A 17,604-nucleotide genomic window follows, 5' to 3' on the forward strand; every position below is an offset into this window, starting at 1 on the left:
GCGGTGAGCATCAAGGGGTGCAAATCATCAATTAGTCCCTCAGTGTACATGGTTATGTGTCGTCGGCGGTAATCACCGATGGCACCATCGATTGTTAACCCACCGATGGCCGCCATTCCTAGTTCGCGTGCTGCATTTACTAACGTTCTAGAGCTGCGCATGCGTAGTGCATATTTCGAGAATGCCCTTTGAGAGTAAGGAAAAATGAAAGGTCAGAATTCCGCCCCTAGTAAGATGGCGGGCATACGGGTGCGTCCTGACGGCGCGGTGACGTCTCTGAATAGGGGCGGGCCCGAATCCTCCTTTTCAACCTTGTCCCGGCTCCGGCCTTTTCAGGCGTCTTTGGATTTGCCGGTCCTAGTAAGACGCCGCAGCTGCAGTTGGCCCAAACGTCGGCCTAGGCCCTTTCCCGTCTAATATCCATCCGCCCTGACGATGTCTCTCATCACCGCCGGACGCCTGTGCGCTCGTATTCTCGGAGCCAAGGTGAGTACCGGAGCGGGGGCTCTGCCACCTTAGCGCAGCGGTGTTACTCTATGTCGCTGCCCCGGCATTGCCGCTAAGTGTATACGGTGTCTCCTTCACATAAGGAAAAGTCCGCTACCCACCCCTTGCCCTGCCCGATCACTTTACAGCGCCAGTCCTGATAACCCGGGTAGCTGCAGGGGTCACTGTTAAATTAGTGTCCTATCCGTACATGTCCGGCTGTCTGAGGGCTCTGCCTGCAATGAGGGCGTTGCAGCTCTATACCATACAGGCCCTCAGGGACGGTTGTCTGACAGCAGTAGGTGTAGGGCGGCTCCACAATGTTCCTCTGCTCTCCTGCTGCTTCTCTGAATTAGACTGACCCTACCCGTACTGGATGCAATGCCAGAATCCCTACCCCGTTACTGGGTCCGCTGGCAGAATCCCTTCCCCGTTACTGGGTCCGCTGGCAGGATCCCTTCCCCGTTACTGGGTCCGCTGGCAGGATCCCTTCCCCGTTACTGGGTCCGCTGGCAGGATCCCTTCCCCGTTGCTGGGTCCGCTGGCAGGATCCCTTCCCCGTTGCTGGGTCCGCTGGCGGGATCCCTTCCCCGTTGCTGGGTCCGCTGGCGGGATCCCTTCCCCGTTGCTGGGTCCGCTGGCGGGATCCCTTCCCCGTTGCTGGGTCCGCTGGCGGGATCCCTTCCCCGTTGCTGGGTCCGCTGGCGGGATCCCTTCCCCGTTGCTGGGTCCGCTGGCGGGATCCCTTCCCCGTTGCTGGGTCCGCTGGCGGGATCCCTTCCCCGTTGCTGGGTCCGCTGGCGGGATCCCTTCCCCGTTGCTGGGTCCGCTGGCGGGATCCCTTCCCCGTTGCTGGGTCCGCTGGCGGGATCCCTTCCCCGTTGCTGGGTCCGCTGGCGGGATCCCTTCCCCGTTGCTGGGTCCGCTGGCGGGATCCCTTCCCCGTTGCTGGGACCGCTGGCGGGATCCCTGCCCCGTTGCTGGGACCGCTGGCGGGATCCCTGCCCCGTTGCTGGGACCGCTGGCGGGATCCCTGCCCCGTTGCTGGGACCGCTGGCGGGATCCCTGCCCCGTTGCTGGGACCGCTGGCGGGATCCCTGCCCCGTTGCTGGGACCGCTGGCGGGATCCCTGCCCCGTTGCTGGGACCGCTGGCGGGATCCCTGCCCCGTTGCTGGGACCGCTGGCGGGATCCCTGCCCCGTTGCTGGGACCGCTGGCGGGATCCCTGCCCCGTTGCTGGGACCGCTGGCACAAACTGCAGTCCAGCACCTCAGTATGAAAAGGGCGAGACTCCAGGGGAACATTTCCTGCTCTTCTCTCTGCTTTTTGTGTGTGTATATATCGCACTTGCTCACTCTACAGGGGCTATATACAAGTTTTTAATATCCCTGAAATTTGTGGCTTTCTGCCTACTAGTCTGTTCTAATTCATTCATATTGGATATACTCCTATGCCTGTACATGTTGGGAGTCTATATTAAAATAAAACAAATGTTGATTTTAGATTTTCTTCATTTGTTAATACATTCTGTCAATATAATTGGACAAGCAAAATGTTATTTGGGTTAGAAGCCGAAACTTCGTTAGTCCTAAACAATTCAGAGGTCGTAGAGGGCAATGGATGGCCAGTCCTAGACCTTACATTTCCAGGGGGACATTCAGTTATCTGCGAAGAGCCCTCGTGTACGACAATGGCGCTTCACCGGCAACAACATTAAGTTTTGTGCCGCTGAAAATTTACTCTGTGGGAGCGGAATATTCTACTTGAAAAGGTTATGGATTTTTTAAACTGACAGACTCCGTTTTATTGAAGGGCATCCTGCAATTGACTAAATACATTTGTAATACTGTAGTACAATTGTATTGCTTGCCTTTGGCATGGAGACCACATGCTTAATTCAGTGACTAATATGGAACTAATTCTGTCTGGGGAACACAAGTTTGCAAAAGTGGAACTAAAGTGAAATAAAAACGCTTGTTTTAAAACTCAGGGCCTGATTCCTAGACGGGCACAATACTGATATTTTCGCAGAACGATTAATTTGCTGTTGCGCAGCGATTGCATTACAATTACTCTTGTACACCGGAATCACTCGCAAAGTAAGTGACTGGTAGTCAGTGGGGTGTTAACGGGGGTGGTGAGAAAAACACAGGCATGTCTGACCATTTGAACTCTGATTCTTGGGCATGCCTAAATAAGCCATTGTGATTGCCATCACAGCATGAGAGCTCTCTGTGTGTCAGGTGAGCTGCAGTGTTTGCGGCTGGTCAGACTTGACTAACATGCTATGTGACTGATGTTTACGCTGTTGCACGTTGTCGGATATGAGAAGGCAGCAATGGGCGTCCCTATGCTCGGCTAAGCTTTGGAAAGCAATAGCATATTTTCGCAGCTGCGACCCGTGAGCGTATGCAGTTGCGATTGCATTAGCGGAAATCTCTGCATCAGGCCCTCAGTGTATACAATACGCATTAACGCAGTCTAAATTGTGTTCTAGTGACATCAGTTTTGAAATTCCAAGCTATTACTTAACTGAGTTGTAATGAGTTTTGTAATGGAGCGTACACACGGTCAGATTTGTCAGACTTGTCAGATTTGTCAGATGAACGACTGAACGATTAAACGATTTGGACGATTTGACCAAAGTTTTGAACGATTTTTGACTGCATTAAAATGAATTGAATCGTCCAAGTCTGACTGCAAACCCATCAGATGTCAGAAATCGTTATCTGACAAACGGGAACGCGCATCGTTGATCGTCCATCGTTCAGGCATGTCAGATATGAACGATTTTCCATCAGATATGAACGACTGAACGATTTTTAAATCGTTATCGTCCATATCTGAAGAAAAAATCTGATCGTGTGTATGCACCATTAGTGTGTGGTGCTGTGCTTTCTATGCCAACTCTTACATGTAACTCAACATGTTCTGCTAATTTTCCAATGGTCTAGAGTTGTTCTAATAATAAAGACAAAATAATGTTATCTTATCTACTCTGCCAAACTATTGTTATGCTGGGTACACACTAGTCGATATATTGGCCGATCAATTGATCAGCCAATATATCTGCTGGCCGTCGGCTAGTATGTACACACGATATGTCTGTGAACTGCACCGTTCCAATATATCGCATTGGCTGTGCTGCACAGCCGAAGGACAGATATGTCTACACCTGTCCATCGGCAAGTGTGTACGGGCAGTCTGCATACCGCCTGTACACACAGCGGTGGGGAAGGGGGCGGACCCACCCCCGACACGCCTCCGTCAGCGGGACCAGCGGCTGCCGTATAGATGATGGCCATTCACAGTGTATGAACGACTATCTTCTAAAGAGATATCTGCAGATTACATGATCTGCAGATATCTTTCAGGTGTGTACCCACCATAACCGTTCTAATTCTCCCTTGTACAAAGGTTTGATTTATGAATGTGTGCTCTTGCCCTGAGTCCACATTTGTTTAGCGTTTACAGTTAATATGCATGCTTGGAATGTTAAATGTAAATATAGCAGTGTGCAATCCTTGAACGTGCCTGATACACACCGCTGCACCCTAAAACATATCTGAAAAGACAACATAACTAAACTTGTTACAATTAGAGCTCCATTTTACAACGATGCTTATCGTCTGCATCCTATTTCCTTTAGTATGAGTAATACTAACAAATATGCTGCTGGTATTTAACATAACTCGCCTCACCGGCGAGGTCTCAGTGTTCTTGCTTTCTGCTCTGTTGATGACAGCCTACAGCTAGCTTCTGAATAGTGCGCATGCGCGATTGCCAGAAAATGCGTTTGCTGGGCTCGCATTGCTGGCAATGAGTACTGTATCGCTAATGCCATCTATCAATGGCGTTAACGATATTGACCAACAGTGGTAAACTAAATTTACAGCAAAATACTGAACGGGCCTCATATCACCCTTAGAGATTGGTTACGGGATTATTTCTCATTAATCCCATTGTGTGTTAAAGGTGTTTTAGTTTATTCTAGGTTGCATATGCAAAAATTAAGTGTGCAGTTTTTTGGGAACTTATATGGTCAATTTAATAAGCTGTGATGTGCCATACATCGCATGCAGGAATAGCACCGCTCTAGATCCCTACATCGCTGAGTTTCCTTGCATCCATAAAGGTGTGCTTGAAAATCATTAGTGTAATGGCTATTGTAACTGGCAAACCTAATTGCACTTATTAATAAGGAATATTTATAAGGGTAAAACAGCTCATATAATATTATGCTGCATATAGCAACCTGAACATACTGCAAACAAAGCAGTGTTGAGTGATAGGCTTAGCTAAAATGTTCATGTTTAAAGCGTCCTTGGCATTTAAGGTCAGGTTTTAGTTCAATCAGAAGTTTGATAAGGTAGTCATGTGTTGACCATTTGTTATGTAAGCGAGCGATTTCCTCTGTGACCATTGTCCCGGAATGTGCATACATCATAATGGCAACAGAATTACTGCTTTTATTTAGGGGCCTTGGACACTGCATGTGTGTTTATGGTATACACCTTTCCTTACATGCCAATGCAGCCAAGTGTTGCAATTATTTATATTTAGGGGTGTGCAATAAGTCTCCGGATGCAGAAAAAGTATTCTATACAATCAAATTGAATATTACATATTTTCAAAGTATTCACCAGAGGAGTCTATGCAAAGTTGCATGCGCTCAAAACACTTGGTGAAGCAGCTGGACCAGTACGAAGAAGGTACGTCTTTTACATACTGGATGAAGGTCTCCACTGCAGCTTGCGCTTTAGTTGTGGGAACACAAAGTCACAGGGGGCCAGGTCTGGACTGTACAATGGATGACCAAGCTCCTGGATGCGTTCTCACGGGCCATAAAATCCACCACTCTCTTGGACCTGTGGGCAGATGCATTGTCGTGCTGGAGAAGGGCACCACAAGCGTGAGTTCCTGGACGGTGCCTGGAAATGGCTTCCATCACTTGTGGCAGGCATTTGTTGGTGTACCAGTCCCCATTGACCGTGCACAGGTGGTACGGTAGCGACATGACCAGTCTTAACCACAAAAACAGCCACCACCTGCTTGGCCACGCTGCACTCACATCGGTACTGCTGTGGTGGCTCACCTCCAACTGGGTCGACTGTTTGGTCTTGGGGTCAAAACCGTAGAGCCAGGATTGATCGCCACTGATGATCTCCCAGACAGAGTTTGAGTGACTGCCATCAAACCTGGGAAGCATGTTGCGGCTGCAAGTCACTGAGCCGCCTTCTGCTCGTGAGTCAGCTGATGGGGCACCCAGCGTGCAGAAACCTTGCTCAAGCCAAGCTTTTCGGGGAGTATCGAGAGGATGACCACAATGAGATGCCTAGCTCCTTCTCTAACTGGGCCACAGTCACCCTGGCATCCACCTCAACTATAGCCCAGTCAACAACGTTATCCTCGGTGATAGCGGACACAGGTCGGCTGCATCGCTCCTTCCAGAGACAGTCTCTCGTGCTGAAATTCTGCAAACCACTCACACAGTGGTTTGGGACAGTGCTTCCTCCCCAAAAGCAGTTAGTTAAAACTCTTCTGCTTTCGCAGACCACTCTTGAGGGTAAATTTATTAAAGTGAGCATTTTTAGAAGTGGAGATGTTGCCAATAGCAACCAATCAGATTCTAATTAACATTTAATTAACACCTCATAAAAGATAATAGCTAGAATCTGGTTGCTATGGGCAACATCTCCAATTCTAAAAACTCCCACTTTAGTAAATTTACCCCTTTGGAGTCATAGATGATCATGGCTCTCCCGTGGCCTCTGTTAAGCTGGTAGGAGTTCGTGAAGGAAGTGGACAAGCTGACTTCTGTGTCCAGTGCTGCTTATATAGGGTTCTGTGCCCTGAAATTTCACAAGAACTTTAGTCGGAAATTACAGTTCACAACCATACAGTCAGATTGTGTCTACCTATGCACTGCAATCCAGAAACTTAATGCACACCCCTCGTATGGTGCTACAAATTAGTCAAAACATGCGGTGAAGAAACAAATCATAGTAAATATAACATGGTTCCATCAAGCAAAATACAAAACCTTTTAAGAACATATGTTATGACAAGAAATCCAGTATAAGATGCATTAGAAAAGGTATTTACCAAATATAGGGGGCGTTTCAGTTAGCATCGCGGGGATGTATCTCACGGGTTAAATGCCCGTAACTATTCAGTTGACAGCATCGCGTCCGGCACTTAACCCGGGAGATGCACCTTACTGCAACTGATGCCTGGGGCTTGGTCGTGGTAAACTGCATCCCCCATGTTAGTTGCAAAATGTGAAATATATAACATTTTTACACTCCTCCTCCAGTTCCACACCATAGTGGTATTTGAGGAAGCATATTCTAGTAGTAGAACAAAAGAGGTGGTTCCACTATGATTATGATTGCAGACAAGTTATGGGAGTGGTTCTGGATGCTATGAAGCAATTTCCAAAGCAGTTGGTGGGAACCATTTAACTTGTTTAATGGACGGTAAACCATATTTGTTGGTTGCTATTTTGCTTCCTAGGCTAGAAGAATAGATGCTACTTTCTGCAGGGTTGTTTAATGTTTCCCACAGGTCACTGGTGTCATTGTGCAGTGAATGTTTGTAATGTGCACCTTTTAACCAAGTACTCATTGTAATTTGCACATCTTAATGCAGTTTTCAACTACCCCAGATGCCAAATCACAATAGTGCCTAAAAATGTCAGTTGCGCCTAACTCCTGCAGTGTCATGCTTTTTGAGTATTGTGGGCATCTGTCCCAGGTCAGAAGTGTGATTATTCTGTACTCTGAGAAGGCATTGAAAGATCAGATTTTATGTGCACTTTAATTTTCATATGATTTGATGGTGCAATATTGGACAAACAGCGAAGTGTGTACGAAGTTTCGACCGTTCTGTCCAATGCTTCAGCCATACTGCTACAGCAGCAGCTCCTCCTTTGTCTCTTCAGCAGATATTTTAGACAGCTGAGTTTCTTGGATCGCAGCATAGATTGTAAAGGTGTGTACGCATGAATCGGCACTTTGAACATGACTTCCGAACAGTAGTGTAATTGAAAGTAAAATGGCATCGAAAGTTTGATTGTACAAGTGTATACCTAGCTGAAGAGGAGGACTGGTGTTCTGGGAGAAGATACAAAATGGTAATATAGAAGAGGACTGAGGGGAGCATACAGGAGTTGGGTTTGATTGGTGAACATTCATCCTCTCCGCATGGATATGTCGACATGATGAACTGTCGATAAACGGCCCCTGGTAGTCTAGCGGTGTCTTACCTTGTCCCAACGTTGTCATCCTGGTCCTGGTGGCCTTGTGAGGATCAGTTCCGGTGGCGATGTCTCTGCAGCAGCATTCCGTGGAGTAGTTTCCTCACTATCCCTAACCCCCCCCCCTGCCCACTGCCAAACCCCATGGTTAAGGTCAAGCTTCAGACTGGATACAATTGTATAGATAGAAGGTGGTGTAATAGCGGTGTGCTGTATTTAAAGGGGGTGGGGATTATGTCTGGTCTGATACCATATGTGTCTTAAATTTGTCATGACCCTATATTTTTGGGTTTGCTTATTGTTTCTCAAAATATAATAACGATTGTCAAGCTTTGTCATAGTTGGCGGGACGCTTTTGTCTTCAAGACGGTGGATCTTGATATGAATGCACGTAATCTCTTGCAAACACTCAATGGGCAGAATATGATTTTGCATAATTCTTTGTTCATAAGTGTTAATTAAAACATCACTTAACAATATAATTGGTGAACTCTTGAGAAGAATGAAGAAGAAAGAAGAACTCTCTAGTTGGGGTCACTCTTTACTGATACTAGATTGATAATTAATAAATAGCATTTATTAGATATGCATTAAAATCTCTGCCAAAAACAAATACAGATCCTAAATGGCACAATTAACAAAGATACATGATCAATATTAGACAAAACAAAACACAATACTAAACACTAATATAGGAAGCAAAGTGAAATATGAGTCAGTGGAGTGACTTCAGGAGAAAGGGTTATATATTCAACATAAGTATGGTCATATAGAAAAAGACCACTAAATGAGCCCCCCTCGAGCAGTCAATCCAAACAATATAATGTTAATAGTGATGTGATCATACACAGAAAAAGTAAATTCCATGAAAATATCACAGCAACAACACATATGTAATATAATAAATCTCAAAATTTAAATTTTTTTTTAATATCATCAGATATTGTAGAGAACTCTCAATGTGTATATCTTCAGGTTAATCAGATAGAGAAATAGTAAGTCTATCATGTATGAAAAAAATTAAAATCCATAGAAAAGAGAGGAGACAATGATAAACTTGTGTAACAGACTATGGGTCCACCAATTGCCGTATATAAATTGTTACAGGTACCACAGAAATTAAGATTACAGAATAAGTGTGAAAATATAGGTTATTCGCACTATCTATACCTTGATTGTGGTCAATGACGGTATATAGTGACGTCATATATTCGGGATACGACTGGAGTACTTCTAGCAATACAGGATATAAAATGGGAGGAGGATTTTTGGTTGGTAACTAGCGATGTGACGTCACTATATACCGTCATTGACCACAATCAAGGTATAGATAGTGTGAATAACTTTATGTGGTTTGGGGGCGAATGCATACTGTGCATTTGGCGAGGTGACGAACCATCCCTACTGAACTTCCTGACCCTCATTAATGACAACAATTGTAATCTGAAGTTTACTTCAACATACAGTAAGACACAGATTGTCTTTCTAGATCTAGAAATTTTCGTTCAGAACAATACATTGCATACAAAGACTCATCATAAAGCAGTAGATGTGAATAGCTACATCTTAGCACAAAGCAACCACCATCCGAGCTGGATAAAGGGGATACCTAAGGGTCAATTCACTCGCTTAAGACGCAATTGTACCACACTGGAAGATTACACCAAGCAAGGGTCAGATTTAAAACAGAAATTTAAGGAGAAAAAATACAATATGAAGACAGTAGAAGGAGCATATAAAGATTTAGAAACCAGACCTAGAGAGAAAACTGTTGACACATTCTAAGACAGAACCCCTTGCCACGACTAGAGAACACGAGAAAATTTACTTTGTGACCAATTATTCGGGGGCTTCCAATAAAGTGCAAAGTATACTGAAAAAACATTGGCCTATTTTGAGCTTGGACCATTGTTTAAAGACCGTCATACAAGGTAAACCTAACGTAGTATTCCGCAAAGCACCAGATATAAAACAAAGAATAGTGCACAATCATCTGAAGGTTAACACCAATACCAAAAATGTAAGACAGAAGGCTATTGATGGGAATAACGTTAAAGAGGGTTTCTACCATTGTGGGAGATGCTCTAATTGTAAACTGTTAGGGTACACAAGCACGAGACCAACAACTATGATTAAATCAAACCAAACCAACAAGGAATATATAATTAGATGCACACTTTCATGCGATAGTGGCAATCTAATATATTTACTTGAATGCCCATGTGGGTTGCAATACGTGGGCCGCACCACAAGAACCCTCAAGTTAAGGATTTACGAACATTGTCGAAATATTCACAAGGGTCTAGAGACCCATAGTGTCTCAGAACACTTCAGGGTTACTCATGGCTGCAATCCCAAAGGCCTCAAATTCACGGGTTTTGACAAAGTAATTTATAACTGGAGGGGAGGAAATAAGATAGATGCCATAAACCGAAGAGAAAGTAAATGGATCTATGACTTACAGACCCTTTACCCTGAAGGACTCAATCTAGACCCCTAAATTAAGGAATATGGGGTGGTATTCTTATATATGTATATGGAGCTACTGTATTTGTATACCAGTCGCATATTTCAAGGATATAATAGTATGGATACCTTTAGTATCAGTTGATCTCGAACAATATGATTCTCATTTCGGGACCATAACATAATTCCTTTATATAGTATCTTGTAAATCCCTTTATTTATCTTCTGATTTAATTTATGTCTCAACTTAATGTAGTCCAGGGCCAAGTATTATGAGACAATAATTTATCTATGATCCTGATTGACAGTTTACAGATAAACCCATTTAGTACCCTATGTATTAAGGTGCTTACAGTCCAATGGTTTCACCTCTCACTAATTGTCAGTGTTGATCTGATACATAAAATAAGCTATTATTATTGTTGACAACTAAGATAAATGATATGTATTATATATATGTATTGCATTTCAATATATCAAAAATGGCCACTGCCACCTCTGGGGACAATTACATCAGACGATTCCATGATCCCAATTCTTACATCAGAAACCATGGCTATTTTACATAGGGAAAACTTAACAAAAAATGGCCGCCGCCATTGTCAAGGACACGCAAAGGAGCCAACCCAGCTTAGCCCTTTCTCATGTAACCGGAGGGCGTGACGAATATTTAAATGATGTAATTGTTCTCACAGTGATTTGACAGGAGTGTCAGGTGACACGACACACTCCTGCACAGCTCTCCCCGTGTACACGCGGCGCACGCAACCTGGAAGTATACCACCGGAAGTGCGGTGCCGCTGCACGGGGTGAACATTGGAGGAGGATTAGGTTATGGGACTGTACCATTTCCCCCTCACACACGCGGCGCTTGTAACCTGGAAGTATATTACTGGAAGTTAGGCGCCGGTGGACAGGGGTCATTAACAATTAGGAGGCTGTATGTGCATGTATATAAAAGATGGTTCCACAGCACAAGCACCATTTTGCCCTTGAAAAAGTCTCATAATGAGATGAAATGCGTTGGGACATTTACCTATACCAATTTGTGATTTTAACAATCAATCCCTGTTTGAAGGGTATTTCTTTCTTTGTTATACTGTTGAATAAACAGTTATTGTACTATCGATAACCTAGTCATCCTTACAACATAGTCTCCCCATGCACACCCACATGCAGTGATTATGGACACAGATTGAAACAGTACCAGCGGACTTCAAGGTCAGGTAAGTTACTATGGGCCTGATTCAGACCCACTCGCAAGCGGCTGTCCGCTCGCAAGTGTGTCGATGTTGTGCGCTGCGCATGCGCACGACGGCGGGAGCTCCGTCGTGCGCATGCGCCAGACGCGACGAGCGAAGGACTTTCCTTCGCTCGTTGTCTGATCAAAGGGGGCGTGCTGTCGATGTTGATTGACAGCACGCCCCCTTTGGGGGGCGTGCCTCCCTGACGGGGGCGTTCCCACGGGAACGCCTCCCGTCAGAAGCCGGCCCACTGACATCACTAGTGATGTCAGTGGGAGTGATTTTGGCTCTGATAGAGCCAAAATCACTCTGGGGCTTGCGGTTGAAAACCTCAACCGCAGGCTCCGGCTCGCAGTTTAGATGGTCGCGATGGTCGTGACCATCGCGGCCATCAAACTGCACGCTCGTATAGGCTGTGGGTGGTGACCCACAGCTATACGAGCGTCCAGGAGGACGCTCCATTTTTATGGAGGGCGGCCCTCATTCAGAGCGTGCGCTCTGAATGAGGGCCTATATTCCTACCTTATGATACTGCATTCTGGTATACCTGTCACTCTGATACTGCGTTCCTCTCCTGGAAGTTGTTGCCTACCAGTGCGGGATTTCGATTAGACTGTGTCATCTCCAATTGGGACAAATATATATTACCTACTATTGGGGACTTTGTATCTAGCTACCGGACTGTTTACATACCAATAGGACTCCTGTCCTGAACATCCAGCCTAAAGTTCTTTCCCACCAGTACATCATTTAGACTGTTATTTAAATCTATTTAGAAGTGCTATTATACTAGATATCAATACCACGGAGCGCTTTATCCATTTTTTTGTCATATCATTTTTAGGGGTGAGCGGGTTCGGATTTCTGAAATCCGAGCCCCCCCGATCCGAGTCCGATCCGAGTCAGGCTCGACTTTTCCCGCCTGACTCGGATCTGAAATCGAGGCAAAACGTCATCATCCCGCCTTCCGAGTCTCGCGGGTTTTGGATCCTATATAAGGTACCCGCGTCGGCGCCATTTTCTCACTCGGCTGTGGACAGTGAAGAGGGAGGGTGGGAGTTAGGGCTGTGTAGTGTAGTGCTGCTGTTGTCCACTACTTCAAAGTCCATAGGGGCTGGCTGTGTTGTGCTGTGCTGCTGTTGTTAATAGGGGCTGTGTCCACTACTTCAAAAGTCCATAGGGGCTGGCTGGACTGTGTTGTGCAGTCAGTTCTCCATAGGGGCTTTGTCCACTCCAAAGTCCTGTGCAGTGTCCCAGTCCTAAAGGGGTGCTGTAGTGTTGTCCAGGGGGTGCTCTGTCCATCAGGGGTGCTCCCCCCCAAGTGCTAAAAAAATAATATATTTTCTGTGTTTGTGAATTGTGTGCGCAGTAGCCGCACGTGCATCAACAAAGTAGTGCCAAGCGTGCGCCTGTGTCATAAGTAAAGGGCCGGCTGGCTTGACCGTTAAAGGGTGCTGTAACCCCCAAAGTACACTCCAGTCCAAACTAAAAAAAAATATATTTTCTGTGTTTGTGACTTGTGTGCACTGTGGCTGCACGTGCATCAACAAAGGAGCAGCGCGAAGCGTGCGCCTGTGTCCCATAAGTAAAGAGCCGGCTGGCTCATTTCTTAAAGGGTGGTGTAACCCACAAAGTGCACTACTCTCCAGCAAAAATAAAAAAATATTTTCTGTGTTTGTGTGCGCTTTAGCCGCACATATATATCAATATAACATAAATGGAGGACCAAACTTTCTCCGATAAAAATAAAATAGGGAAAGATCAAGAACCACTTCCTCCTAGTGCTGTTGCTGCTGCTGGGAGTTGTTCATCATCCCAGAGAGGAAGTAGGAACATCACTACTTTTACTAAACAATTGACCCTCCAACAGTCCCTAGCGATGAGGATGAAGTACGACAGCAGTCATCCTGAAGCAAAACGTATAACTGAGGCCTTGACTGCTATGTTGGTGTTAGACGTGCGTCCGGTATCTGCCATTAGTGCAGTGGGATATAGACAATTGATGGAGGTAGTGTGTCCCCGGTTCCAAATCCCGTCTAGATTCCACCTGCATCCTCAAAGCAGCAGCGACAAGCGTGCGTCTGTCTGTTAAAGGGTGGTGTAACTCTCAAAGTGCTCCAAAAAATAAAAAACTATTTTTTTAATGTGCTTGTGACTTGTGTGCGATGTAGCCGCACTTGCATCTTCAAAGCAGCAGCGACAAGCGTGCGTCTGTCTGTTAAAGGGTGGTGACACCCTTAAAGTGTGCTACACAAACAATAAAAAAATATTCTTTTTTCTGTCTTTGTGAATTGTGTGGGCTGTAGCCGCACTTGCATCCTCAAAGCAGCAGCGACAAGCGTGCGTCTGTCTGTTAAAGGATTACATCGGTGACAGCATCCAAGTAGGCATGTCAGACAGTCCGTACCTGTACTGGCAGGAAAAAGAAGCAATTTGGAGGTCCCTTTACAAACTGGCTCTATTTTACCTGAGTTGCCCCCCCTCCAGTGTGTACTCCGAAAGAGTGTTTAGTGCAGCCGGGAACCTTGTCGGCGAAAGGCGTAGGAGATTGCTTCCACAAAATGTGGAGAAGATGATGTTCATAAAATGAATTATCAACTCTTCCAGGGAGACCAGCCTCCAGAACGTACAGAGGGACCTGTGGTTCCAGCAGGGACGAATTAATACTCTGTGAGGATGAGGATGTACACACTGAAGAGGGTGAGGAATCGGAGGATGAGGATGACATCTTGCCTCCGTAGAGCCAGTTTGTGCAGGGACAGATTAATTGCCAGCTTGTTTTGTGGGGGCCCAAACGCACCAATCATTTCAGCCACAGTCATGTGGCAGACACTGGCGCTGAAATGATTGGTTTGTTAAAGTGTGCATGTCCTGTTTATACAACATAAGGGTGGGTGGGAGGGCCCAAGGACAATTCCATCTTGCACCTCTTTTTTTTCATTGCATTATTGGGGCCTAGTTTTTCAAACTGCCATCCTGTCTGCCACTGCAGCTTCACGCCTAGATGGGTCACGTGTTTGTGCCGCCCACACGTGCCGCTTAGCATAGTCATCCAGCTACCTCGGTGCAACCTTTTGGACATAAAAACACTTGTGAGGTGTTCAGAATAGACTGGAAATGAGTGGAAATTAAGGTTATTGAGGTTAATAATAGCATAGGAGCAGAAAAACCTACAAATTCTGTGATTTTAGCTGTTTTTATGCTTTTTTTCAAAAAAATACAGATCCAAAACACAAAACCCAGAACCCAAAACACGGAAGGGTGGTTTTGGCAAAACCAATCCAGATCCAAAACACGAAGAAAGATCCAGATCCAAAACCAAAACACGAAAAGTGGCCGGTGCACACCCCTAATCATTTTAAGGAATTGTGGATAATTCCTGAGAGAGCAGCTAGTGGTAATACACCCTCCCTATGAGCACCGACTGCTTTTACTTATCTGGAATGGGTTAAGTCTGAGAATGCCGGTTCTCGCAATTTAACCTGGGTGTTGATGTGCGGTAACCGGCATTCTCTGACTAAAGTGCTGGGCGCGTGGCTGTTAGTGCCGCGCTAAGCTGCCAAACAGCTGCGCACCCGGCACTTTTGTCAGATTTTTCCTCGCGTCCCCAGGGGTGCGAGAAGAAATCCTTTAGCTGCCCAAACAGAGCAGTGTGTATTGAATAGCTTCGGGAGCTTCCTCCCGCGGCTATTAATCATCGCACTGAATTGAATTCGGCCAATAGATTGTAAGCTCCACTGGGGCAGGGACTGATGTGAATGGTCAAACATTCTCTATGAAGCGCCGCGGAATATGTGTGCTATATAAATAACTGGTAATAAATTTTTGATATGCGGTTTTGCTAGTGGTTTCAGCTCACTTACATCCTGTCAACTCTGATAAATGGTTCAAGTGTTCTGTAATTTTTTTTATATGTTTTTTTTTACAATTATAAGACCCCAATTGCTTTAATAACACTAGAAACAAATGTCTCCATAGAGTTCTACTCGTGCTTTTTAAATGTGTTTTTGGCACATGTAAATAGCTATGAGTCCCAAGGCCAGGTACCCACGGTTTCATCTTTTTACTAGTTAAAAACAGTTATTGAAAATCAACTGGAATGCTACTAAAAATGTTCTCTAGGTCCCACCAGGACTGCCTTACTGCCAACCTTATGTAGATGACACCCAGATCTACCTGTCACTAGTCTCAAGCTCCTCTTGTCTCCGTTTTCTAGAGTAGTTAATTGTAATCTAATTCTAATAGTACAGAAGGACATGATGTACAGAAACTGGGACATGAACACAAAGGGCAGGATTCAATTGATTACGCGGTCCGGATCTCCTGTCTAAAGTGACAGATCGCTGACCGCTATTCAATTGATGCCGTTTTTTGTGCTAATCGCGCCCATAGAGGTCAGGTTTAGCAGTGACCGCGAAAAGTGATGTTTGGGTGCCCAAACAGTTCACTTTTCGCACATTTCAGCTCTCATCCCCCTGGGGCTGCGAGCTGAAATGTAGCGCTGATCGCGCCCGACAGGAGCAAGAATTGAATAGCTCTGTTGGGCGCGATAGGGACTGGAATCAATTCAAATCCGCCCAAAGAATCGGGAAGGGACTACTCATGAGAGATCTTATATTCTAAGTGGAAGAGGGTTCAGCTGAAACAATGGGTGGAGTGATGTTGAGTAATGGGGTTGGGCTTGTTTTGAAGTTCCCTGTTGCTGCTTTTCCATTTCAGCAACACTGATTCTGACAATTGTGTGGGTAGTATATGTCTAAGTGTATTCTCTAATGAAGAGATGTGTTTTCAGGGTGCGGTTATAGATTTGAAGGTAGTGGGGAGAGTGATCACACATGGTAATTATAGGCTTGGGAGAAAACGTACAAGCCACAGGTAGTTACCAGAGGCAGGTCAGGGGTAGATGTAAGGCATGTGCTGGAGAGTATTACTATGAGATTTGGGATGTATGAAGGGGAAGTGTAGTAAGAGGGAATCATTTTATATGGGGTATGGATGACAGCGGGAACCAGTGTAGGGATTTGCAAAGTGGTTGAGCAGTGAGAGAGTAATGAGTCTTGCTGCAGCATTTAAGATGGGAGTGCCGGATAGCAGGTAGCCTGTCATAGACTACAGACTCACGAGCATTACTCTCTTCATATGTATTAATTAGTTTTTATGTCAGATTTGTATAGTGTATGATTTTGTGGCAGCTTACATAAATAATGGTTGTGTGGGTACAGGAACCTTGATATTTTCAGCCATTTACCTGTTGTGCAAGTGCTAAACCTAAAGTAAATACATGAAATTAGTTGGTATGAGGCCTGAAACTGCTATTTTCAGTTTATGTAACACCTCAGTTAATCTGCTGCTTTTTGATGTATGTGGTAACTATGTATGGGTGTGGTAACTATGTATGGGTGTGGTAACTATGTATGGGTGTGGTAACAAGCTGTATGTTTCTAGGTCACCCATAGCTTTGTCACCTCTGATTGCAGATACTATTCACATGCTTGTAGGCAGGGAAATAGCTTTTTATGTACTGAGTTACATATTGCAGCTTTTATTTACATTGACTAAACAGAAGTCTAGTTAATTAAATTTGACATTCAAAATCTTTTTGCAGTATCCAATAACTGTCCTTAGTGTAATTACTTAATAGGAGCATTGGATCTATTGTTTTATTGCTTCAGTTGTGAAATATCTAAAGGTTGCGATGACCCAAATGTACTTTGGAAGTTGAGTTGAAAGCGGTGTTTCATCTTCTTTCTGATGTATTGTGTGTAGACTTGTTTTTATTGTTTATTTGAAAACCAAGATCTTGCACATAATAATCTAAATTCTGGATGTTCTTTTCATTTGGGAGAAATCTGCTAGGTAAGTTTATAGAGCTCACAGACTATTGCAGGTCATATAAATTACCAAAGTAAAAGGTAGCTTAAGTCAATGTTGCTTGTGTAATGTAAGCCAACACACATGCTTATGGTGCATTACATATAAATGACGCTTATGGTGCATTACATATAAATGATAGTACTGAGCTGCCACTAGGAGTACGATCAGGTACAGTGTCTGTTCTGAGCAGACTGAAGCGGGTAGAACCAGCCTAGCTTGTAGCTCAGCCTGGTTGTCAGTGTTTTACTGATGGCTGATGTTTCAGTACCTGTTTTG

General features: G+C 44.8%; 1 protein-coding gene across 1 annotated transcript in view; it reads left to right on the forward strand.

Moving 5' to 3' along the window:
* The first annotated feature begins 273 nt into the window (after nucleotides 1-273).
* CS (citrate synthase) overlaps nucleotides 274-17,604 on the forward strand; it is a 46,161-nt gene continuing 28,830 nt past the window's right edge. Inside the window, exon 1 of the mRNA XM_088449025.1 lies at nucleotides 274-486. Coding sequence (XP_088305151.1) covers nucleotides 436-486 — 51 coding nt within the window. The 5' untranslated portion in view covers nucleotides 274-435. The remainder of the gene's footprint in view (nucleotides 487-17,604) is intronic.

The sequence above is a fragment of the Taudactylus pleione genome, unplaced genomic scaffold (assembly GCF_031769625.1).
Source record: "Taudactylus pleione unplaced genomic scaffold, aTauple2 ptg000005l, whole genome shotgun sequence".
In the NCBI taxonomy this organism is placed as follows: Eukaryota; Metazoa; Chordata; class Amphibia; order Anura; family Myobatrachidae; genus Taudactylus; species Taudactylus pleione.